The 26,994-nt window shown below is 48.3% G+C and overlaps 1 protein-coding gene across 3 annotated transcripts in view; it reads right to left on the reverse strand.

The window, feature by feature from the left end:
• The window catches only part of FBXO41 (F-box protein 41), a 785,122-nt gene that overhangs the window by 78,745 nt on the left and 679,383 nt on the right, over positions 1-26,994 (reverse strand). For all 3 annotated transcript variants that reach the window (XM_069632312.1, XM_069632313.1, XM_069632311.1), the window contains exon 9: positions 3,131-3,226. In XM_069632312.1, coding sequence (XP_069488413.1) covers positions 3,131-3,226 — 96 coding nt within the window. The remainder of the gene's footprint in view (positions 1-3,130; positions 3,227-26,994) is intronic.

Consider the following 26,994-nt stretch of genomic DNA (forward strand, 5'->3'; position numbering starts at 1 on the left):
TGTGGCTCAGGCTGGTCCTCCTGCTTGCTTGGCCTGGTCCTGGCTTCGTTGGGGCTTGTTCCGGTGGGGAGTACCCCTGTGGCAGTTTCGTCAGGCAGTGGTGGTTGCCCCGTATCAGTCTTGCTGCTGCCTTCGTCCCGGGGGGGGTGTAAACCTTCCAGTTGGGCCCAGTGTGTGGTTGAGGGTGCCCCCGGCCTCCAATAGCCGGCGGACCTCAACCGCTTTCAGTGTAGTCTCCTTGGGGGTACGTTGATCGCTCTTGTGCCCCCCAGCGGCCTGGTTGATGCGGTTGCCGTGCTGCCAGGCGGGCTGTGGTTATTGGTGTGGGCCCCCCGCGTTGTCCAGCCTTCCGGGGGCCCAGATTAGGTTGGCCTCTCGCTCCCGGGTGTTGGGAGGTCATGCAGTGCGAGGTCGGGTGCCCCCGCAAGGGGTGTCTTGAGGGGTCTTCGCCCCGTGCGCTGTGTGCCCTGTGGCTCCCCTCAGTTGTGGTCCTTCCCGGCCTTACCTGCGTTCAGGTGGGTCAGCGTCGCAGGCACGGCACCGTGTCCCCTGCTTCACCGTTCCGCCGGGCGAGTCTTTGACAGGCCGCGCCCGCGCACCAGTTCTCCCTCGATAAGGCGCGGCCGCAGCAGTCCCCAGCCCCGGTTCCCCTCTCTCGGTCTTCTTCTCACATGTGCCAGGATGTGGTCGACGGGGCAGTCGGGATGCTCGTCAGTTGCAGCGTCTTCAGCTGCTGCGGTCTGCGGTGCGGCCCGGTGTCCTGATGGAGGCCGGAGTCGAAAGGGCCGACTCTCCGCCGCTGTGCTGGGGCGCGTCTGGGTGGCTGCGTGCCAGCACCCCGCTCTGCTGCCACGGAGGATTCACTCTCAGCCTCCGCTGCTTGTCCCTGGGTTTGGAGCCTGAGCGAAGCCGGGGATTGCATAGCCCGGCTCCACCGCCGGTGCGCAAGAGTGCGTTCACGGGGCTGGGGGCCTCCCCGCGCCGCAGGGCTCAAGTGGTCTGTGTCCGCTCCCGCCTTTCGGGAGCTGCGGCTTCTCCCGCATCCGTCGCACCAGGTTCGCCGGCATTCATGGTGTTCCGCTCGCTCAGCAACCGGAGCCCAGGGGGGCCAGGGATCAGATGGTCCGATCAGTCGGTCGCTGCTGTGGGCTCCACGGGGTCTCGAGTCGGCTGCTGCGTCAGTCACAGCTCGCAGCATGCGGCGCCATCTTGCTGGCCCCAGGGGTTCGACTTTGGACTCCGCGTTTTCTGTGTTCTCCTTTCCGATTCAGCTCAGGAGTCGGGTCGAGTGATGGGGGTTAGTTCCCCTGCAGGATTATGCAGGCAGATCATGTATTGCAGAGCTAATAAAGCATTATTAGTTCTTTTTGGCAGGATCTCGGACGGAGCTCCACGGGAGCTTGTCTTTACGGCATGCGTGCCAAATATAGAACTAAAAGGTGTTGAAAATAAAAATGACTTTAACTTAAAGTGGGAAATCATTAAGGGAAAAAAGCCAAAATGAATGCCAGCATTGCGTTTCCACATCCAGTTGCCAAAGTAAAGGGCAGACATGTGCAGGAAAGGCTCCTGAATGATTGGCCGGCTTTGTGGACTTGTGTGGGAGTGAGAAGGGCACACACTGTTCTCTCTTCCCTTGGCAGGAGGAAGCAAGCGATGGGTATCTGACGCGGACTCCAGGGCTTACCAATCTTCGATCTCCTTGCCCCATTATCTTCCATCTTAAGCCGAAATAGTCAATGCTTTTAACTGTAGTTATATCATCGTTTCCTGTTACTGTGGTCCTTGTCCTATGGCACTCTTGTGTCACATCTCTGTTTGGGCTTTATAAAGCCGAATGCATATGAACATAAACCCAGGATGACTTGCACAGAGCAATACCTGCCATCAGCACATTGCGAATGATATCGAATAAACCTGTACACATGCTCCAAACTCTGAAAGGCCTGACAGGTTGCTGGCCACTGATATCCTGAGTTATTTTTTTGATAAAACATGTTATTAGTTTTGATCATAATTAGTGAGGCTTACACATTAAACACTACACGGTAAACAAAACAAAACAGATCCAGATCCCTCCGTTGATATAGTGTATCCTACCCATAGCATATACCCATCCAGCATCCAGTATTCTTATTCAGAGTTCATTTATTGTGCATCTTCCCACTTCTGCCACATTTTCCTTGCTTTTCCCAGGGGAATCCTCTGGCTGTGTATATATGTTGCTCCATCAACATACAAATGTCCACATCCGTTACCTATTGCACAAAGAGCGGAGTCACATTGGCCCCCCACTGTTTTGCTATGTTGCGTTTAATCAGTCCTGTGGTTGTGGAGATAAATAGTTTCTCAAAAGATATCCTGAGAGTTGGAGTCACGCCACGCCCCTCACTTCACATGCCACGCCCCTCTTTTGTGATGTATTAGGATACCTGCCTTTTCAATCCCACACCCAGCACTGGTTGTAACAGATATTAGTGGAGTAAGGCAACTTTGTGTGTGTCTACTGCAAAGATGTGTTTGACAGTCAATAAAATGAGCACTTTCATTTTGTGTGATAATAATTCCTATTGTGTAAGTGCCAAAAGACAATTCCGTTTCTGGTGCACACTTTATAAATGGTTAAAAGAACACCTATTTCTAGCTCTTTCATGATGATAATTATTGCAGGGCCCTCAACTGTAAACAGTTGATCCAGGGTTTGTAAGATGCATTTTACTTTGGAAAAAGGGGCCCCCCCTTAACTACTCGCGTTTCAGACTCTGCCACTATGAAGCACTGCAAATTAGACAGTTCAGACCCATTCATACATAATACAGTCCATTTATTGCACAGTCCTTGACATAGCAAATCACATAGCAGCCCTACCCAACACACTACACTGCTATTATAGCGTTAATGTAAAAGCTTGCTGCCAAAAGTTGTCATTTCCTTGTACTCATAAAGGCATAGGAGCATACAATGTTCTGGGCGGTTTTCATGCATGTTCTAAGTACTGTCTAATGTGCTTCAAAGCCATGATAATGAATGTTAGGTGTTATACAAGTACCACCAAAACATATGTACATACAAAAGCAGTTTCTCCCATAGCTAAGAACCTGTTGTGTTAGAAAGCAAAACCGTATCTTACCACGGGTGTAATGGCGCCACCTGGAGGGAAATGATGTCTCTGCAGCCGGCACCCAAGGCCCAGATGACCTCGTGGCCTACAGGATCTGTGCAGCTCCTGAAATAAGAGAAATAGCCTATTTTTATAATCCAGTTTAGACAAATATCGCACCATTGCACAATAGACAATGATTATTCTGGGGTGCGGGAAGATGGAGGACGGGGGAGGTGTGCTAGAAAGCGGACACGCCCCTCTACAGCAACATATGAGACATGTCAGAAAGCGGCTTGAAAAAGGTACAGGTTTTTAGCATTGATGACAATAATATCACAATGGTTCCCCAGGGTAGTGCTAAGGACCCTGGGCAGGATAGGGTGGGAGAGTAAACTTACAGAGACTATAGCAGCATTCCCAGTCGAATGCGTCTGCACCGTGCAGGACAGCCCGAAGGCTTTCTCCATGGTGTGCCTCGTTCACCCGTGCGCATCGCAGCGCAGCTTTTCATGTCTGCCTTCTGTGTTAGGGCCAGCAGCAGATGTGCACAGACTCCACTGGAACGCGGCATGGAAGGCCCACTTCCAGCTCGGAGACTACCGGGTCCTGCTCACCCGCAGATCACACAGCGCAGCACGGGAATCACACTGCATGCAACCCACATACCGAATACTGGGAGTTTGGTGGTATCTCGGCGGTAATGCCACTGAGATACCACCAAATGGTATTGACGTTACCACCACTTGGTCTTGCGGCATTATTCTGGCGGTATTGGTAGGCAGTGTTAGTCCCCATTAATTGGCATCCATAGGACTCCAGGGGGATTTTGCCGGTATCTACACTAGCGGTATTCCCGCCGGATTACAAGTGGTGGTAGGCAGTGTTAGTCCCCATTAATTGGCATCCATAGAACTCCATGGGGATTTTGGCGGCATTAACACTGGCGGTATTACCACCAGATTACAAGTGGCGGTGGGCAGTGTTAGTCCCCATTAATTGGGATCCATAGGACTCCATGGGGATTTTGGCGATATTAACACTGGCAGTATTACCGCCGGATTACAAACCATAGTAGGCAGTATTAGTCCCCATTCATTTGTGTCCATAGGACTATCACCACCAGCGGTAATACAGCCGATTTGGCTGTTTCTGGGTGGTAAGGCAGAGGAACTACCTCCAGCATTCTGCTGGTTGTGTTTTCTCTGCCTCACCGCCCAAACTGTAGTTCGGCGGTGTGGTAATGTGCATTACCACCATATTTGACCACACTGCCAAACTCGTAATGAGGCCCAAACTGTGTTCTTGGGATCGATGATGGTGAAAAAAGCCCTGAGGTTCAGAAAAGACAGCGTTATTCACAGGCGAGACCAAAACATAGGAAAGTCATATAGTTGGCCCTATATACACCAACACAACACCTCTCCTAACCCTAAATACAACAACCGACCCTCAATGGCCTCAACGCATAGTCCACTGCCTGACCTCTCTAATTACAGTTTTCCACTTTCCCCCTTGATGTATCAGGATCCACTTTAACTCCTGGGAACCTGGCCTTTGCTAATTGCAGTTAATTTCTTCAGACATCGCGGTTTTTGGACGGATATCATGTTTTTTCCACCAGTTTGCTAAAAACCGGTATAGTATCCACCCAATCCCCAAATCCTGGATGGATTTAGCCTCGAGACCCCGGGCGCTGCAACATGACACGGAACAGGCCACCCTCATAGAAGTAGGACTGCAGTTTCACTGCTGAAGCTGTAGTCCTGCTTCTATGTCAGTGTCCTGTCCCAGTTTTTTATTTTCGAAATCAGGTCACCCTAAACAAAACCCAACAACATGCTGTGAGAAAGAAACATATCTGTCTTAGTTAAGGAACGCAAAACACCTACTACAAGCAAATCCCCCCCTTTAACGCAAAATGGTTCTTTTATTTTGAAAGCCAATCCCAGAAGATCTTAATCTGTCCAAATTTCATAAACTTGGTACCAGAACTTGGTACTCATACCGTAACTCCCAAATCAACTATTAGAGGCACAATCTACAACACACCGGAACTGACTATTCTCCACACACTTCAACTCCTTCCCAGCCAGCTGAGTAGAAGCCCTTGATCTTCATGGTGGTGGGACTCTTCTCCCCGAGGTCCAGCGCACCCTGATCTCAGGGATTCTGTGTGGGAAGAGGAAGGCAGCCCAGGGAGGATAGGGCAGGGCAGTCACTTCCCTCCTCAGTTTGACTTGCTGGGACACCGTAACGTGATGTCATTGCCTGGCATTCTTTGTCATCAATCGGAGATGCCAGAGCACCCCATAGGGTACAGGCCCGGGCCGGAGAAGTCTTGCCTTCCCTGCTCTTGGCCCGCAAGTTACTGGATTTGGATATTGAGTTTCCTTATTTAATGTTAATGTTAATGGATATTTGTACTGCTAACTATCACCACCGGAGTGGTCCCCTGGCGCTCTGGCGGCTCTAATTAGGTGCGGTTTGAGAGCATGGCGGAAGATCGAGGTAGGGAACAACATCTGTGGGGAAACTAGGGGGGCACCGTGGGAGTATAGTTCGGGGAAGCTTGCATTAAGGGACATCTACCCAACAGGCCCCCATGTTCCTTGGATGTCCTATCAGGGCACCCTAAAGTGAGAGTATTGGCAGGGATAGGAAGGAACTCCAACTAAACCACTAGAGATAACTTTTTATGTAAGTGACTACCAGGCCACCTAGACAATTTTACAGGTGACCACAAGAGAAGTTTAATTTTAGGGACCACTGGAGATCCAGGGATACTTTGTCTAGTAGTCAAGGCCACTAGACCACCAGGACTTCTTCAGTTGGATGGCAGGCCTGCAAGGCCTCCTGGGCATGACGAAGGGGTAGCGTCATCTGTGGTTGGCAAATTGGAGGGGGTAGGCTGCATCACCATCAAGATGAAGGGTTTCTACTCGGCTGGCAGGGAAGATATGATATGATGTGATAGTTTATTTATATAGCGCCTATACACAATGCATTGCAAAGCACTGGAGTGGGAGTGTGTTGAATGGGAAGCGGGTAAAGAGTTGGTGTGGGGTTAGGGCAGCTTAAAATTGTGCGGATGATGGAAGTAATTGAAGAAATTAGCAGGCAGATTGGGTTAACAGCAATGATTTCCTGTTATGCTAGCTTTGATATTGTGTGTTGCACCCCCTGTTCCCCCGGTGATATTGTGCTTAGCTGTGTGTTGCACTTGCAGGGTTGGGGTATGGAGGAATCGGTGAATGGGCCTTGGCCATCATTGATACAGAGGACTGCATTGGTAGAGGGAGGTTGAAAAGTCCTAATAGCCACAGGTGTTTACAGATCACAACAACAAGATGGCTGCCACCAGAAAGACTCAAAAACAGCCGGCTGTTCCTCCTGCCCCCTCGCGGTGCGACACGGTGCAAGAGAGTTTTAAGGCGCTGTTTCTGACAGAGCTGGGGCATCTATGGTGAGAACTGGTGCAGGCCAGAGGGGCTACAGCCCAACGACACAAGAAAGTGGCAGACATGGGGAGGGGCAGAGAGAAATGGGAGGCAGGTGGTGAAGGAGGAATGAGGAAAGATGAGGCAGGGGCCAGAGAGGAGTCACACGGGGCCTGCGAGAGAGGACTCAAGGATGGTTCTCCATCTCCCAGAGAAGACATCTTCATGAACAGAGAGGACAGAGATGGGCGAGTAAGCGAAGGAAGGAGAAAGGGGCATTGTAAAAGAAGAATAGTAAGGCACCCCTGCATTTCGAGTACACTGAGGGTGCCAATGGTGGCAAGATAATTAGGAAGGATGGGACAGAAGGGGTGTGACTAATCAACTTTCGGGGAACCACTGGATCTGTTTCTAAACCATCAATCAGCCCCACACCTCTAGTACACCAGAATGGACCCGAATAGATTGGAAACCAAAGAAAATGATAAACCTCTTTGTCTAATTTTGGTCGTGGATCGTTGGTTAGTTGCAACACAGTGAAAAAACAATTATTGCCCAATGATAAAAGGGACTGTCAGGTCAAGGGTGTATAAAAATATCTACTCTATTATTATCACAACAGACAGTTCTAGCACACTACAAAATACAACCCACCCTGTAAAGGAATGCAGAGGACAGACAGTTTCAAGAAGGAAAATGGATACACTCTCGATACTGACAGGAGGGGTGTCGGTAAAGTAATTAATCTCAATAGTTCAAGGATATTTGGTTTCAGCACAAACGGAGCGATGTGCCGTAAATTGTCACTATGAGCCTTCGGAGAAGGTATAGAAGGACAGAACCACAATGTGCCTTGTGCTTGTAGATGTTCTTGGTGCTCGACAGTGTAGAGTTGGTTTCAGGGTGCTTTGCAGCTTCTGCAACAGAGTTCAAGACAGGAGACAGCTGCGGGAATCAGGTGGCAGGCAGTTCAGAGAGCGAGGCTGGCCAGATGGCTGCAGGCAGTCCTACATGGTGGCTCGGGGTCAGGAATCGTCTCAGTGCTGGTTGGTTGGTCTGGAGCACTGGTCGAGGTGTCTCGGCTGACATTAGCCACTGCGGCATGACAACAGTCAGTGGAGCTGTCCGTTGCAGCACGTGGGGCTCGGCTGGCTCAAAGATGTCCTTTAAGGTGGACGCTGGTTGATGCTTGTCGATGCACTCCTCCTAGTTTCTTCACTGGGCTCGTGTCATCCTTTAAGGCAGACAGCCCAAAGCTGAGGAGAGTGTTGCAGACAATGCACTTGTCCTTGGTTTGGTTCAGAGACTCTGGCACTTCCCAGCTAGTAAGCTTGCTGCAGAGCATAGCAGGGCATGCTGTGTGCTGGCTGGGTACTGGTTCTGAAGCTGCTGGAGGGTTCTCTGAATTCAGGATCTCCCTCTGTTCCCTGGGAGATGTTTAGGGGCGGGATCTTGCTTCCCTCTTTGGAAAACTTGGCCTTCCTTCACTGGCAGAAGCTGTAAGGCAGACTGTGCCTTCAGCCAGGGTCCACATTCGTTCTTCTTGTTGCTCTTCAGATGATCTGCCAAAAGAGGGGCTCAACCCTCTTTTAAAGCCAACTGGGCCACAGTGATTGGTGTAGGCTAAGCCTACCTTAAAGAATCAATCCTGGGTCCCCGCCAACAATCTCCTTTATGCATTAGGTCATAACCAGAGTGTTTTGCAACAGAAAAGTAAGAGGGGTAAAAACATGTAATACTAAGTCCCGCCCATCTTCCTGTGTGTTGTGGATCAAAGGGTCTCTGGTTAATTGAGCTCTTTGTGGTTCCTGATTAAAGCGGCCGGTCTCCCTTGAAGCTACAGCGAGACCGCGAAACCACATAATCATACCTTCTGAATGGGGTCCCCCGCGGGGATGACTACTGTAAACAGCTGTCCCAGACATGACAGGTCACTGCCCTTGATACTGAGAGGCGGGAGCTGGCTTCAGGTTGACAGTGCATATCGAAGGGGTGTTGGGGTTTTCCTGTCCTTTGTTAGTCCTGCGACCAGGCTCGTAGGCCTGTTTGAACTAACTCTGATTAGTATGAGTGGCTGCCACCGGCAGCTAACAAAGCAAAGGCAGATCCATGAAGCCTTTGTTAGTTAATTAGGCTGCCCATGGCAGGAGGAAGGTTTTGCCTTCCCCCTTCTGAGATACCTTGATGTACTCTTGGCTGTTATATTCCAACTAAATATGACAGGCGGGACGGTGCCTGTAGGCTTCGTCCACCCAGAGTACACAGATCTATGTGTATGTGATGCAGTGAGCATAGGAAAATGTGTGTAGATTAGCCCGACACATTTTCCAGAGGTTCATCTACCCACATTCTATTTAATTTCAAGTTTCAAAAAAGCCCAGGCGAGCACACGCCCACCGTGCAGATGGTCGAATTCCTCCCAAGGGAAAGTAACAGTGAGACAGCAGGGGGCTGCATCATAGGGCAGGAAGGAGAGGGAAGCAAAGGAGGAGCAGTGGGGTCTTGAAAAGGAGAGAGGGGGAGGACACAAACATGGGCAAGTGTGGGACCAAGTAGTACCGAACGGGCATGACAGATCTAAGTTTAAGGAAGAGTTTAGTGAATCACACTCCAGATGAACAGCTGGCAAAAAGCAATGCTGGGAACTAAAAAGGAAGGATGGATAAGAGAAAGGATGAGGGTGGAAAGTTTGAATGTTGTGAATGAGGAATTACTGGTGAGAAAGAAGGAGAGGGGAAAGACGGAATGACTGCATCCTGGGCTGGGGTGCATATTTCTCCTCTTGTTTTACCAGCAGTGCACTCTTTGGGTCCCAGTGTTACAGGCAGTGCCCACTCCTCCTTTTCCAGTATGTTGCAGCTGGGACCTGCTCCTCCCCTGGCAGTGTTGTAGGTAGTGCTTGCTCACCCATTCTTGATGTTGCGGGCAGTGCACCCCACAAGCCCTCGTTAATTCCTGGTTCTCCCTCTGGGTTGTTGGCGGTGGCTGTGCTGCTGGCTTTGCCTGTCAAATCTAGGAGGTTACCAGCAGGGCCAACTCTCACAACAGACACCACCAGACCTGGGCAGGGGTCACTACCATTGTTAGGGATGGATGCATTCTGGGATTATTCCAAACCTTGTACATCACGATGGAGACCTCCCTGGGCTCATCCAGCATTAGAAGGGTGGACCAATGCCAGCCAAGTATTGAGAGAGTTCAGGGATCAGGTCTTGGCAATTAAATATTTCCACGCGTTCTTGCTCCTACCAAAGGAGGGGGGCGAGAAGGTGAATAATCAGATGAGTGAAACTGGGTTGACCCAAAGAAGCCTCCTCTGGTGCCGTGCCACACATTCTAGATGATCTTGCACAACAGGCACCGGAAGAGGTTTAGGTTCAGAGCTTCTGGCAACACAAAGGGGAGCACCCTTCCCACGGTGGCCTAAAAGGCACACTGACTTGCGGCAGCAGGCGGAGGACAGACCACACACTGAGGGTCGGTTTAAGAAAGAAAAGGATACACTGGAAAATAGATTCCAGGGGAGTGGATTTCAGAACAGTGAGGAGATAGTAATAAACTAGTCGGCCGCTCACAGTAGGTTGCAGCGGTGCAGCTACCCACACCAGTAGGTTGGCTAAGATTAAGAGAGGCCATGTGGCCCAACCCATATCAGAGCTAGGCAGAGCTTCTGTTGAAGGGATTTGCACATCATTTTTGCATTCCCTCTGAGGCCTGGTGCAAGAAATTGATCCAATAATCTCAGGTCAGCAAAGGAGGACACAGTAGTGCTATGGCAGAAGGTGGAGAAGGAAAGGTAGGTAGGTATGGTTGCCCTCCTTTCGCGGCCCCGCCCTTTGTTAATTTTCAAGTGTCCCCACTGAGGTTGGTTCCAAAAAAGGAGGAAGGGCATTTAGGTTGATGCATCGCCTACCTTACCTGTATGAATACTCATTTGCCTAAGGAAGATTGCTGAGTGGTGAACACCCCTTGGACCAGGCAATGTAGATGCTCAGAGCCTTGGGAAAGGGGACAACACTAGCAACGTTTGCATCCATGCTCCTGCTGGTGCATCCAGACTGCTAGAGGTCACTAGGGCTTTCCATGCAAGGGCAATGCTAGTATGATAGGTGCCTGCCCAGGGGCTGTGCCGTTCCATGTGCTATATGTGAAAAGTGCTGTCCCTTCCTGGAATGGCGCTGTAAGGAAGAGACTGGGTGGGAAGGAGTGGTGCACTACCTGGATGATATCTAATATGTTGGCCCCCAGGGTTTCAGCTAAATTTCAGCCCTTAGGGCACTGCTTTAAACTGCTTAAAAACTGGGAGTCCTGCTAGTGTGGATAAAGGGCACCGGTCCAACAGTAAGCCCATCTTTCCTAGGGATAGAGATGGGCACTGTAAACCAAGAGTGACGACTGCCAGAGAAGAGAGCTTTGCCAGGGCTTTCAAGGCAATAGAAAGAACATGTCTGGTTAGCATCAAAGTAACATTGGGGCATGTGCAGCAGTAACAAAGCAGGCAAACTCTGCAACTAGAGTAATTCCTATACGCTGCCTCTTCTCCAGAAGGCTGCCAGAGCAATGACTGCTCTGAGACACAAGGTTACCGGGTGTCCATGGGAAGTGAAGCAAGACTTCAGGAGTGTGGGTCTGCTGCCTTTCAATGGGGTGTACTGTTCCTGTGAGGTTTTAACGGTGGATATTTGTTTTTACATTGTTTGTATGTTGTAATTGTATCGATTTGTATGCTCTTTTATCTTGTTTCTACTGTATTAAACTTTTGATGTTTTATGTTGTATATACAAAGCATAACTGCTATATGTATATTAAACCAAATAAATAAACAAATGGGGTCCCCACATGCAGAGATGAGAAATGGAGAAGCTCTGCTTTGGACCTGTACAGGGATGCAACAGGCAGCACTGTTTTTTCAGCAATCATTGTCAAAGTGGTGGCGCTCCATGAGGTGGTTAGAATAGCAGCTCAGTGAAACCTTGGTTAAGAACATCAACTTCCTAGAGCTTGTCCACATCTTGCACCCAGATCCGGGGAAGGGAGCTGGCCAACAGACAGGTTGTTTTCAGGTTGGACATCTGGTCCATTAAGTCAGTAAGGTGCCCTCACACCTCAAGCCTTTTCAGGGAATTGGTTTAACTCGGATTGGAACAGAATACCTGTTTTGCTGCAAGATTTGCAGAGGGGTCCAAGTATAAACGGGGAGGCTTTGTCTCGTTCCAAGTGGGACACCTTGCGAAATTGGCACTGGATGCCGAAAGGTGTGTAGAGGATGAGTCAAGTACCCCCATCAATAGCTCCGCCCCCATGCTGCCTATATGTTGGGAGCTGGAACACGTGCAGTACCAGTGAGGATGCCTGTACCACAGAGAATTATGGACACAAGGTATCCATAAAGAAAACCTTATATGCATTCACGAAGAAGTAATGGCCTCTTGGACAAAGTCCCAGAAGAAGTGTGAAAATGAGTGAAAGAGAAGTCTGGTGACGTCATGCGGAGCAGAAGATGACGCACATAGAAAAGATGCACAAGGCAGAAGAACATAGACTTTCTATAAGCTCTGAAGGGGAGGTGTTAAAGATGAGCAACATTTCGGGCTCGAGATGAAGATGATGATGCTACAGAAACGCTGAAGAACATGTAAATCAGTTTAATCTTGTACAGACGGAGTAACGCAAGTAGACAATGCATTCTTAAGGCTGGATAGGTAGAGAATAGTTTAGCGGCGATGCACCAATGTATCATACATAGGAATGTACAGAACCTGGATATTCCACAATGTACTTAAAGCAAGACTGAAACCCTGTGTTTGGAAAGAGTTTTCAGTGTGGCGCAGTAGGAAAATTACTGATGGCGAAAGAGGAATTCAAGAAAGGCTTGGCTGGCCCAGCACCAAGATCCGTGGCCACCATGAGCCCGGGTGTCCATCGAGTAGTCACAGTGACAGTGGGGGTCATTCAGAGTCAGGCGGTAGGGGATATCGGGAACCGGTAAGGAGACTGGTGCCGGTAATCTCCTACCGCCCGATTCTGAGGTCCCCTAACTGTAACCACAGGGGACGTGTGGTCGGACCACACGTCCCTTACGGGTTCCGTTAGGGGACCAGGCTGCTAATTACGGGCCTGCCATTAGCAGGCCCGTAAATAATGCCTTCCCATTCCCATTGAGCCCTATGGGGGTGTACCTCCGTGGAAGATTTGATGAAAAACCAATATGGCGAAACCCACTAAAAGCACAAAATGTTGTCATTTCGGAACCCAAGCTCTTAGAAAGATCAGGGTTGAACAGAGACCTGTCTTACTTAATCTGTGATGTGTACATGTAATTTCAACAACTTGTGTATCTGGGAAATATGTGTTTTGGGTAAAATTGATTTTCTACAAGAAACCAAAGGGGAGTGTTCTTTCCTTAAAGCCATAAAAATGATACCTGATGACACAGGATGACTCACTACTCCGTTCTCCAGCCAGAGGACAGTAAATCCTTTAACCTATCAGAACCCTTAGTGGGTTGGGCATAGAAAGTCAACCTTCCCACCCACTTTCAAAAGACATAAAAAGAACCACTGAAAGCCAGATAGGGACTGCTCTTTCCACTTTCTTGCGCAGCACTTTGCCGGACCAGACAATATCCAGAAGGACCATATACTCCAGATAAACTCCAGAACTTGAAGCAGAGAGGCCTGAACCAAAAGCTGAATCCTTCTCAGCAGGCCTCAGAATCCAGCCACCTAACCAAACTATTCAACATCCGGGCGAGCTGTTTGATTCTGGCTAGAACCCTGTGCTAGAACCATACCCAGACCAGACAGCTGTGCAGTGCCGGTAGCAGACCCAGACCAGACCGCTGTGCAGTGCCGGTAGCAGACCCAGACCAAACGCTTTGAGCAGAACCAGTGGCAGAGAGTGCAGTCCAAGGCCCCTTCTGGTCCAAAAACTAGGAGTGAGTATCCATCCAGATCTGTACAGAACCAATCTCTTAGTTTAAAATAATCTTATCCCATCCATTTCAACCTGTCCCGAACTGCATAGAAATCGTGTGTCCATTCTGTGATTTCCAACCTGTCAAATTGCAATTGTCATTCTGAAACCTTGACTTAATTCTGAAAATCTACCTCCACAAAAACGTCTGTATCTTTTGAAACGTATGTCATAGAAGCGAGATTTAACTTTCATTTTAAAGCTTATATCCTTATAGTTGTTCCGTAATCGCGAACGACGCACTCGGAAAAAGTGCAGCGAATTGCAAATTGACTCAATTTCACCACTTGTAAAAATAGCTGCTCTTGCTTTCCACTGCTGAAATTCGTTTTCACTCTGATAATCATTCCTGAATCATTGCTAGTGTTGACCTGAACTAATTCAAAGTAGCTATCACCTACCCTGAATCTCCTATAGGGAATTAAAATCATTTGTAGCATATTTTTCACTTCATTGCAACCACATTTAAAAGTATTTGGCCTGTGTTTTAAAATCATCCCTGCTTCTCTAAGCTTGCTAGGGGGGGGGGAAACGGGAATTTGAACTGCTTCTGATTGTATTCCTGAAAACCTGTGTGCCTTCATTTCGATCTATCTCTTCATATTGCATAGGGGGGAAGTGAGGAAAAAGTGATCAGATTATCTCTTGTTGAAACCATATCCAGTTTATTCTGTGCTGCATTCTTTCCATCATTGCTTTTCCTTGAAACCATACAAAGTATTCTCTGCTACCTTATCCTTTCTATACCAACTCCTAAGTAATTAAAGAATTGTGCTACTGTAATATTATCCACTGTTAATCACTGTCATATTCATACAAGTGCTATCAAATATTAATTTATTCATAAAAGTGTGATATATATATATATATATTGTTTAATTTTTCAAATAAATCTTTTAATTTGCAAAACAAACCTACTTCTTGGCTCAGTGAGGTCAGGGGGATTCAAAAAGAGGGGCGTTATATAAGGGTTCATTATCCAGATTTATGAACTTGTCATAAAAATATATAAATAATGGCTTCCATCGGGCATCCCAGACTAGGCATTGACTTAGAAGGAGTGCTGAATTGAAGTCACTTACAGAGTGGGGGCTCGAGTCGGGAAGTCTGGACTAGATCTACCACTTGTGCAGCTTAATACAGTGTGCTAACTGACAGGATACATAAATCCTGTTGGATCACCATGCTGTGTTTGTTTGTTTGTTTGTTTGTTTATTTATTTGTATAGCGCACCAGACCCAAGGGTATTCGGGCGCGAAGGCAAAAAGAGGGTTGTTCAGCTTAGGTTACAGGTTACATATTAAAACATGGAGGTACAGCTACAGTTACAAGGCTGTATGTAGACAGAGAATCGCAGATGTAAGTGTGCATGTGTGGCACATAAATAAAGCAAGACAGATATACAAAGTATACATAAGATACCAGGTGTCAGTGGAGGGAGGTAGTTCTAATCGACCATGAGGTTAGGTATCATGTTCTTTTAGCCATCGAATCAGATTAGATCTGAATTGCCGGTAGGGGAGATCTTCCCTTAGAGCAGGGGGAAGAGTGTTCCAATATTGTGCTGCTCTAACAGCAAAGCTGCTCCCACCAGATTTAGTGAGTTTGAATCTGGGTACTAACAGGAGGTTGGAGTTAGCTTTTCTTGGGGGGCGAGAGGCTGTTTGTCTGGAGAATCTGTCTATGAGGTATTGCAGGGCTGCGTGGTTAAGACATTTGTGTGTAAGAGATGCTGTTTAAGGAGGATTTTGTCTTTTGTGGAGAGCCAGTTAGTAGATCTCTAAGGTCTGATATGTGGGCGTTTTTAGGGAAGTTTACTGCGGGTCTCAAGGCATTGTTCTGAAGTGTCTGTATTTTGGCAGTGATGTGTTTGTTACTACCTATGTAGAGGGCGTTGCAATAGTCTAGCTTCGATAGGATTAGTTCCCTTGCTAGGGTGACACAGTTATTAGGTGAAAGGAAAGGTTTGGCTGCTCTAATTAATTTGCAGGTGTAGGAGGTGGCTGAGGCCATCGCACTCACTTGTTTGCCAAAGGTGAGCGTGGAGTCTATGTAGAAGCCGAGTGTTTTGACTACTTTCGCAACAGTAATGATATTGTTGTCAATTCTGGAGTCATAGTTGGGGCCTAGTTTTTTGATGTTAGATGAGGTGCCTAGAATGAGGAGTTCAGTTTTGTCATCATTCAGGCATAGTCCATGGGAGGCCATCCATGCCTGGATGATGAGGTAGATTCTATTCACAAAGGCCAAATCCTTTCCATAATCTCCCGTCAACGGATCTGTGTATCAAAAGGGGCTTTGTGAAAATGTTGTAGAGGGTAGGAGATACACATGAACCTTGGGGTAGGCCGCATGAAATAGGAGCGGGGTCTGCAGCTGCTAGAGGTGAGAAAACTCGCATTGTCCTGTTATTTAGGAAGAACTGGATCCATGCGACTGCTTCATGGGAAAAGCAGGCTGCCGCGACCAGGTGTTTGCAGAGTATTGCATGGTCTACCAGATCGAATACGGCCGAGAGGTCAAGGAGTAGTAGGAGTGAAGTTGTTCCTTTATCTCTTAGTGTGTCTAGTTGTGCCTTATTTGTACCATGCTGTGGTCTGAAGCCGGACTGTCGAACTCCTAGGAGGTGGTTTAGTTCCAGGTGGTGCTGAATTTGTAAATAAGCCACTTTATCTAAGATTTTCAGTAGGAACGACACAGTGGTTATGGGGCGGTAATTGGTTGGGATGGAGGGGTCCAGAGTTTGTTTTTTGAGGAGGGGGAGGCCCCAGGACTGTTTCAGGTTGCTAGGTATGGTACCTGATGTGAAAGAGGCATTTATAAGTTTAGTAATGAAGGGTGAGAGTTCACGGGCGGCATCTTTTATGATTTGGGCTGGACATGGGTCGCCCTGGCCGTTAGAGGGTTTGAGAATGAGGATGACTTTCTCGACTTCTTTGGTGGAGACTTTGTGAAAGTAGAAGGGAGGGATGTCCAGTGTGGGTAGAGAAGGAGTGGATTTCAGAGTTGGTAATGGGTTAGTAGTCGCCTTGGATGGGGTGCCTATGCTGCCATTATTTGGACCAGTTATGGAGGCTTTTTTGTTATTTGTCTTTGTCTGAAGCATTGTTATTTTGTTGGCTAGGGCATTTTGTATGCCTGTGCACCAGTTCTTATCCTTGAGGCAGGAGTCGGGGGTTTGGATGGGGGATTCTACTTCCTTTAGGATGGCGAACAATTCTTTGGTGTTGGATTTTGCTTGGGTGATAGTGTTGTAGGATGTTTGTTTCGCCACGATGATTTCTTTTTTGTAGAGGGTAGCTAATTTCAGCAGGTTGTTTTTGTTGATGTCTGAGGGGTCTGATCTCCAAGTTTTTTCGCTTAGGCGTTTCTTTTGTCTAATGTCTTTCAGTAGGGGTGTGAACCAAGTATTTAGGTGTTGGCGGGGTTTGCTCTTCCTAATTTTCAGTGGTGCGATAGCGTCCAGTGAGGCAAGCATCACTGCATTGTACTTTTCTACCATGTAGGCAGGGTCGGACTGATCTGTTATGGAGTTTAGGGTGGGGAGATGAGGGGGATAAGATTTTCAGGGGTAATATTTTTTTTGTTTTTTGTTTCTGGTAGGTGCGGTGGGAGCTAGGATGCTGTTGTTTATGGGTGTGGAGGCTTCTAAGGTGAAGGATACCATGTGGTGGTTGGACCATAACTGAGGTATTATGGAGGTGATGGTAGTTGGGCAGTTATGTTCGGCAATCCAGTCGAGAGTCCTTCCTTTGATATGTGTGGGTTCTGTAATCTTTTGGTTAAATCCTAATTCCTCAAGGGTGCTGTTGATTTGTAGGGCATTGGGGTCACGTAGGTCATTGAATCCGAGGTTGAAGTCGCCCAGGATGAGACATTGAGTAGAGTTTTTTAAGTTGTCAGATAATAGGTTCATGAGGTCTTCCTCAAAGGAGCCTAGGGGGCCTGGTGGTCGGTATATCAAGTGGATGGTGATGGTTTGATTGTTGGCAATTGTAAGTTTGGCTGTGAGGGATTCACAGGAGTTGGTATTATTGGGTGAGGAGAGTCTTAGGGCTAGATTATTTTTGACAATTATAGCAAGGCCACCACCTCTAGACATGGTGCGATCCATGTGTATAAGAGTGTAATTGTCGGGGATGGCTAGCATGATGGCTGGTCCTGCTGCGGGATGGAGCCAGGATTCCGTGATGGCTAGGAGATCTAGGTTCTCGTTTTGGATTAAGTCCGCTATTTTGGTGGCATGGGCTACCATAGAACGGGCATTTATTAAGGCACCATTTATTCCAGGTAGGGTAGATGGGGCAGAAGGTGGTTGGACATTGTGTTGGCATTTTGGGGGGAGGTGGATTCTCTAAAGATTCGACTGTTGAGTTGTAGTCGGTGTTGGCCAATATTATCTGAGTGTGGAGGCGTGTTGGTGGTATGCATAGAGTGCCTATTGTGGTTGGGGGCGGATTGAGCATTGGATAGAGGGTCATACATTGTTGGGAGTCTGGTGCGGAGTCTTAGGTTTTGCTGTTGGAGGCTGCAAGGTTTAGTGGCCATGTTGTCTTGCTCCAACGATACACTTCCGTGAGGTAGCTGGTTCTGTGGTTGGGATAAGTTCATATCGTGAAAAGTGGTCAAGTAGAGGACAGTTACACTGTAAAAGCACCCCTCAAAAGAAGGACACTCTAAGGAGATGGTCTGTTTTGCAAAATAAAATACAAACTTCTGTAAGTCAGGAAGGAAATCAATTTCCAGAATGACGACCTTGGTAGATATCAAAATAGCCAGAGAGCACCTCTTACATAAGCTATTTGTGAGAGGCGAATGGACGGAACAGGACCAGCCGGGGTGGTTGCAGGCAATCGCACGCCAGATCACTGCAACAGGGTCAGAAATATGGAGAGATCAGGGTCCATTACATGTGGCCCTGAGTGAACTATATATGGCCCCTAAAGCCAAAGATGAGCATGACAAGATTTTTAGGATAGCGGCATATTTATATTTATATATGGGAGCCATACAGGACAAATGTGCTGAAGGCCAAGATCTGGCAAATAGGCAACAGATGGCATTAGAGAAGGCCCAATCTGACCTGGTCTCTTCTGAGCAGAGGCTGCAGAGGAGCCAGGAGTCAGAAAATGATAGTAGGCAGTATATCATTAAAATAAAAGAGGATATGGGTATCCTGCAACATGAAAAGGCAGACCAGGATGCCAGTTTTCTGGCCTTGCAGAAGGAGTACCAAGAAGGTTTGGACTCCCTACTGCAGAACCAGAAAAAGCTGGAGCAACAACTGGATTTCAACAGGACATGCACAAAGCAGGTAGCCACCCTGCAGAGCCAATTGGATAGAGAAAAAGAGGAGAGCAATAAATACATTTTGAAAGACCTGGATACCCAGGCAGAGTTTGATGAAGAGCGCCAGAAAGCTGGTGCCCTTCAAAGGCAGAGGGACGACCTGGCGGCACAGATGCAGGCTCTTACTCAGGAAAGGGATACCTTAGGCCAGGAAGTCTGCCACTTAAAAAAGAAAATGGAAGAAAATCACCTGGCCCTCAAGGGACTGGGTGACCTCCAAAAAGAGCATCAGAACTTGTTAGAGCACACCAGGAGGGTGGAAGATGCTCTGGCAAGAAAGGAGCAGGCCAGTAGGGACGGTACCCAGGAGGTAACCCTCCTGCAGCAAAGACTGGCCCAGTACTCCAAGACTAACCAAGAAGCACAGAGAGAGAATGAGGCTCTCTGCCAGCAGAATTATAGGCTCCAGCAACAGGTAGCCATGCAGGAGAGACTGATAGAGTCTAGTAAGGCCTTGATTGAGGAACTGAAAGCACTGGCTCTGGCGTGGCAACAGGGAGCTGGGGCTGACAGAGATGAGGTTCGCTGGGAAAGGGAAACACCCGAGCATAACCTCAGGAGCCCTAGTACCAGAGACCTTCATCTCTCCCAGTCCTTGGACTCTGCCACCCCCATGTCCCCTGGCGCACATGAGCCCAGGGCCATGGGGATGGCAGATTACTATCCAGCCAAAAGTATGGGGCTCATAGGCCAGTACCTCCCAGGAATGGATGGGCGGGCATCCGGGTATGGGCACCCAAGTACATGGCAATTTAGTGGGGAACCCCGGGAGAGTAGACCCTCTAAGGGCATTCTGAAAACCTCTGCCCAGTTAGGTCAGAGGGGAGGGTACCCATCAAATCTGGGGAGCAAGAAGGACTATGAAGACTCCTCCGCGCGTCCCAGGACACAAGAGACTAGGTCCCCACATTCTGCCGGCCATTCCCAGGCTTGCAGAATCCGGGAAAACCTGGAAGATCAGACGGGCACCTCTGGGAGCAGTGCTTCTGAGTCAGAGGATGAATGGACCAGGGTTACCCGAACCAAGAAGGCCAATAAAGCAAAAAGGGCCTTGCTTAAGGACCCCTTAAAACAAATTAAGGCAATAAGGAGTGTCATCAAGCCTATCACAAGAACGCCAAGTATTTTGTGTGGGGACACTTGGAGCTCTTTGAGCAGATGATGGAGATTTTCCATTTGAAAGACAGCAGTAGCTGCATGCAGTACGTCAAATGGACATTCTCCCCAGAATACTCCAGTTTCTTTGCGGGGCTGCAGGACCAAAACCATTCAAGATGGTCCACATATAGGGCGGCCATCTTGAAACATTTTTCTGTTCACCGGAACCCCCAAGAGGCTCGCAAGGCAGCCTATAATTTGCAATGTGGGGAGGATCAGGCCCCACAAGAATTTGTGCAGGAATTGGAGCGTGCCTTTGCGCAGACTACAAAAAGGGTGCGCACGGACAGCAAAGAATTTGTTAACACTTTTTTCCATGCCTTGCCCAAATACATCATGACCCAGCTAGTGAGAGATTTTCATGAGAAAAGGTCGCTAGACTGGGTCATTGAACAGGCCACCCGAATCTATGAGGTGCAGAAGCCCATAGAAAATAAAAGTAATGTGCAGAAAAGCCTCAAACCGACCAGCACCCCTGCTGCTGCCAAGGTGGCAGAGGTAAAGGTTGCCCCCATTTTGGATTTGGAGATGGGGGGGCCTAAAAACTTTCCTGCACAGAATAATTCCAAGGCCAGAAGGCCCTCGGGCCATTCACAGACAGGGAGCCAAGGAGGTAGTCCCACAAATGGGGTCCCTCGCTCCCCTGACTATGTAAGTCCCCGCTACAAGGGAAACTGACCCATCCTGGGTTATGTGTGGACTCCTCCAGCCCAAGGGGGGGGGATCCGGCCAAGCACCTAACCCAGGGAACTTCCCTCCTAACTTCCCCCAGGAGGGCAGAAATTCCCCAAATCCTGGGCAGAACTTTTTCCCCAGGTATCCACCCAACTTCCAGCCCCAAAATCATCCATCCTTCTTTCCTCACTTTGCTGAGCCCAGACCACCTAATCCGGGAGAAGGGAGGCCAAGGGTGGAGGGGTAGCCAAGTCTTCCCAACCCGGGGTACTACCAGAGAAGGGATAGCTACCCTTCCCGGGATCAGCCCAGGGGAGAAAACAGAACCTCGTATCAGCCTGAGCAGGTTTCACAGTTAGAGCGCCAGGTCCAAAATCTGGCACAGGATTTGGGCCGCATGCTGAGGGCTCAACAGAACTCTCAGATGAGCATGCCGGCGCAGAATGCCCCAAACTCTGGGCCTGGTGCTCCAGAACAATGACGGGGGCAGCACCCTGATAACCCCCTGGTTCCCAGGGAGGAGGCGGAAGGGGGGTGTAAAGCCTTGGAGGAAGCATCCTTCCCCACTTGTAAACAGCCCCTGGAAACCCAGGAACCGGAAACAAAATCTCCTACACCTGAAAGTCTGCCAGCCAAGGAGCACAGAGGAGGTAGGAGAAACAAAGGACCCAAACAGACTCACTTTGAGGAGGAGGTACAGATCTTCCAATTTGAGGGAGAGGGATCCTCAGAGGATCCTGGGAAAAGGATCTTCTCCTTCAGAGACGGAGGAACTCCTCCCAAGGAAAAATGGGTCCTAAGGGATTCACAGACAGACTGGGTAGATGTGGGGACTGAGCTAGCGCCGCCCATCATCTCATCCCAGAACCAACAGCATCAAAATCCCCTGGTTCAAACCATTCTGGTGACTGCCTCCAAAAAGGGGGGGTGGCCTAGAACCGGAACCAGGGGAACCCAAAATTTCTCCGTTCGCTGGGCGCCAACTTTTTCTTTCAGATTCCCAAGACTCTCCACAGAATTCTGCCCAAATCTCTTCTCTTTGCATGTCCACAACCAGAAAATTAGCCCACCAGTTGTCCAAAAATGTGCATTATCTGTGCCCCCTTGAGGAGAAGGAGGGAAGTACAAGTACAGGGGCAGGGTACAGTTTTGGCACTGGTGGAAACTGGATCCCAAGCTACCCTTCTGTCCAAAAGAGCCTTTGACGAACTAAATGCAGGGAGGGGGGAGAATTACCAAATTCCTCTCACCTCTCTTCCCGGACAACTTCAGAACTTTGACGGGAAGGAAATTCCCGTCGAGGGGACTGCAGATTTGGACATTAAAATTGGGCGACACAAGGTGAAACACCCGGTCATAGTAGTGACTTCAGAGGGCACCCCTTGTTTACTAGGGAATGACCTCCTGAGAAGGTTGTCACCCCTAATAGATTGCGTAAACAAGGTCTACTGGTCCCAGACTAGCTGACCAATAAAATTAAAACAGAGTATCAACCATGTTAGTTTAAACGGCACAACCCACATGGTTGAACAAAAATCTCCCACTCCAATAGTCCAGAAAGATGTGAAATCAGCTCACAGCCTGGCTGATTTTCAGCAAATTGGTGAGCAGTTGTTCATCCCTGTTCAGTTAAATGATGGGAATGACTCTGTTCTCGCCCGAGTCTGTGTGAACAACGGTAAGAGCTTCATCAGCGAAGCCATGTTCCGCCAACTCCCAAAAGGTCCAGCCATTCCCACATTCAAACTGATAGACAAATGGGAAATGGATCTGGAAACACCCAATTCCAAACATCTCCTGCCAAGCAGGTGTATGCTCAAAATCTCCATTGGCAAAAAGAGCATAGTCCATAATTGTTGGGTCATGCGAGACGTCACTGCCGCCTTTTACTTAGGCAGTGACATTCTCAATCGCTTTGCCATTAGTTTGGACCTAATAAACTTCCAAGCTTGGTCCCGATTAGCGGATAATCCCATGGGCTTTGATGACCCAGAAAAAGCATTTAGGTCAGCTCAATTGCTACCTTATGCAGTTGAAATTCAGATTAAAGAGGAAGTCACCATCCCAGAAAGGACCCGACAATTCTCCCTGGAAGTGAAAGTTAAAAGATGACAAAAATTGAAAAACCCTGATGCTTATATTCATCTAAATGCTTCTCTCCAACAGCAAGGGTTTGGGGTAAACCCAACACCATTATTCAATACAGAACATGACACCATTCCAATAGAGGTGGATAACAGCGACTTATTGGAATGGCGGTTGATGACCGACATTTCTCCATTGATTTAGGAAATGAACTGTTAGGACCAATCCACAAGGACTGTTTTGACAGTGACAGTGATAACAATCCAACACCAGACATGATCTTTACCCGGCATGGGGGGGAACTTCCTGGTGTACACTTCCTGCCCTTATGGTAAGGAAGATGTGACTTGTGACTTCAGGAGGGATGAGGTGATTTTCCAGGTCCATGAGGGCTGCCTTTCCCACGTGAAGCCTCCAGTCCAAATCAGCACTCTGACCAGGGACTTCTCCACCCAGCTGGAGGAGGCCGCTGAGATAGCAAAACCAGACGGCTTTCCAGGCTTCAGGCAGATGGTTGAAGAGAGAGTCAACCTAGCTGATGCCTGTGTGACTCTGGAGCAGAAGCAAAAGTTGAAACAAGTTTTCTTGGATTTCCAAGATCTCTTTGCGGTGAACTCATATGACTGTGGTCGCACCGACATCCACACACCAACAATTCCCACGGACCCGGGCATGACTCCAGTGTTTGTGAAGCAATATCATTTGCCTCTCGCATCCATGGAGTCCCTTACTGAGATAATTAAGAATCTTGAGTCCCGGGGGATAATCCGTCCAGTACACAGCACCTTCAATAATCCGGTGCTGGGAATATTGAAGCCAAACGGCCAGTGGAGACTCTGCGCTGACCTTAGGGAGCTCAACAAACTGGTCCATACTTCCCGATTGCCTCTTCCCTACATTGACCAAGGGCTGGCCCAGATCCAGGGGTCACCGGTATTTACTGCAATAGACCTGACCAATGGATACTGGATGGTGCCTGTCAGTAGGGAGGATCAATACAAACTGGCTTTTACCTTTGGGGGCCAGCAGTACACATGGACCTGGACTCCCTTCGGATACCTCAACTCCGGCAATGGATTCAACATTTTCCTACACAAGGCCATGCCCGACCTGGGTGCGAGGGGTAACCTGGCTTATGTAGGTTATGTCCTCATCAAAAGTTCATCTGTGGAGGAACACATAGCGGAGATCCGTTATGTTCTGACACAGTTGAGGGCCGCTGGAGCAAAACTTTCCTTTCAGAAAGCACAGTGGTGTAGAACCCGTGTTAATTTCTTGGGGCATGAGATTACTCCTCAGGGTCTCTGTCCCCAGGAAAGGAAAGTGGAAGCACTTCAGAAACTGAAAGAACCCACAACTCTGAGGGAACTAAGGAGCCTCCTTGGACTGACTAATTACAGCAGAAAGTTCATTGAGGGCTACGCAGAGATCACCAGACCCCTGATTCATCTCTTGAAGGGGGGGGTCAAGTCGGAATGGGGTCCAGAACAATCCGAGGCAGTAAGACAGCTCAAAAGAAGCCTCTCACAAGCGCCTTGCCTAGCTTACCCTGTCAGAAACAAGGAGTTTTTCTTGGAGACAGGGTTCTCTAATACATGCTTGACTGCAGTATTATATCAAAAGCATGACAAGGTCAATAAAGTAATCTCCTATGCAAGCAAAACTTTATCCTCTGTGGAGGAAAAATTCAACGATTGTGAGAAGGCACTCCTGGCAACGGTGTGGGCATTGAAGAATTACCGCCCGTTTATCCAGGTGGAACACATCATAGTGGAGACTCCACACCAGCCTCTGCAATATCTCCAAAGTGACAGAATCCGGGGCGGAAATGTGAGTAATTCCCGAATTACTTCCTGGATTCTGTCAATGCAAGGCTTTCCTATGGAGGTCAGATATGGCCAAAACAAGAAGAGTCCCCTCGCGCAAGGTCTGGCTGACTTGCATGATTGTGCCAGAGAAAACTGTCTCAAGGATGAAAGTCTAAAAATCAAGGACAACATGGAGGCATACTTTAATTCCCCACACATAGTCTTTGAAGAAGACAAGTGTGAGGGAATGCCCACTGTCTATGTGGACGGATGCTCTTACCATGTTGACAACAACGGGGAAAAAGAACTTGTAGCCGGCATAGGGAATGCATGGGTGAATGAGTCCCCAGAACCCTCCGCTGGGTACAAGATGGGTCCCCGAAGTAGTCAGGTGGCAGAGTTGATGGCTGTGTATCAAGCCATCCTCACTGCTGTCCAACATCAACTCCACGAACTGGTCATAATCACAGATTCGGATTATGTACGGAACGGGTTCGTGGAGCACCTGGTTAATTGGAAAACCAGAGGTATGTTATGTGCTAATAACAAACCCTTGAAACATGGGAAGTTAATCCAAAACATTGATGATCTGGTCACCTCGAACGGGATGACCATCTACTGGAAAAAGATCAAGGGTCATTCCAAAGTAGGGGGACCAGACAAAACTGGAAATGACTTAGCTGATCAGCTGGCCAAAACCGGGGCCATCCAAGGGAATCTAATAGAGATTGAGTCCCTGTTGGGGGAAATCCAAGTCACTGCTATCACTAGGTCCCAGACAAATGCTCACAATGATCTTTCAACTGCACAATGGAGAAAGGAGACCCCAGATGCTGATTTGATTACGTCTCAGAAGGGGGATCCAATAATTAGTAAGTTTTACCAACACATTGAGGACCCTGAGAACTTTCCCCTGACGGATACCGATTACATTGGGAAAGAGGACCTCAGAGTGTTGATGAAATGTCCAAAAATGTTCCGAATCCAAGACAGTTTGTTGGTAAGGAAATCCCAAGCTGGCCATGATCAGTGGGTGGTCCCTACCTCATTCCGAAGCCTGATGTTAAGTCACGCCCATGATGCGGCCACCGCCGGTCATAGGGGGTTTCATACAACACTTGAGATCTTAAGAGAGGTTGCATACTGGCCACTCATGGGGCAGGACCTCAACCAATACTTAAAGGGGTGTCTGGTGTGTGCACAATTTCAGCCAACATCCCTCACACACCGTGCGCCTCTCCAAAAGAGGGGGATGACACTGCCATGGTCAGATTTGCAAGTCGACTTCATAGGCCCCGTGATTCGCTCCTCTAGGGGAAATAAGTACATGTTGACGGTGACATGCTTATTTACTAAATGGGTGGAATGTCTCCCGGCCCCAAACTGCAAGGCAGAAACAGCAGCTGCCCTGATGATCAACCACATCTTTTCGTGTTTTGGTCTACCCTAAAGGATTGAGTCAGACAGAGGTAGCCATTTCACCAGCGAAGTAATGACAAAGATGTGGGAGATACTTGGGGTTAAAAGGAAGCTACATATTGCTTACCGCCAGCCTCTTCCGGTGCAGTAGAATGTTACAACCGAACCATTGTGAGCATCTTAAAAAAGTTTGTGGCAGATTCGGGGCCAAGTTGGGATATTCGATTACCTCTTGTCCTAATGGCCATCAGATCTACCCCTTCATCTGCAACTAAAATGTCACCGTTTGAGCTGATGACTGGACGCAGGATGGTGCTTCCTCAGCATTTGCTCTACAGGACCCAAGAGCAGACATTGATCAATGCCTCCACAACCCATGAGTATGTTGAAAATTTAAGGAAACACCTTCAACATGCTTTTGCCTATGCTCAGCGAAACCTAGAAAGATCAGCCGATAGCATGAAGACTCACTATGATTTGAAGACTACTAGGAAATAATACAATGTGGGAGACCGGGTCTATCTATACAATTTCCAAAGGAACAGGCCAAACAGCGGAAATTTCTGCCTACATGGAAGGGACCTTTTGAAATTGTAGACAAGATCTCACCAGTCACCTACAAGATCCGCATCCCCAAAGGCAGTTTGGCGGAAGGGGAAGACAACTGGGTCCATATTAATCAGCTAAAGTGTTGCCATCCCAGGCACACTCTGCAGCAATTGGAGGAGTCCTCTGTAATCCCAGAGGGGGCCGCTCCAGATCAATAAATTTCCAACCCTAAAATATCCCACCTATAGTCTATAAAATATATGATAAGAATGCAAATGTCTCCTGATTTATAAAATGTATATGTTCACCCCACTACATTAATAGTGGTGGGGAAATGTCCACGAATATGTTTCTGCCGCTTTTGCTTTGTCATCCTAGGAGAGATAAACCATGGAGACGGACCAAGGAGGACAACCCGGGGACCGGGAGCAAAGAT

This window comes from Ambystoma mexicanum, chromosome 6q (genome assembly GCF_040938575.1).
Source record: "Ambystoma mexicanum isolate Mex_15411 chromosome 6q, UKY_AmexF1_1, whole genome shotgun sequence".
Lineage (NCBI taxonomy): Eukaryota > Metazoa > Chordata > Amphibia > Caudata > Ambystomatidae > Ambystoma > Ambystoma mexicanum.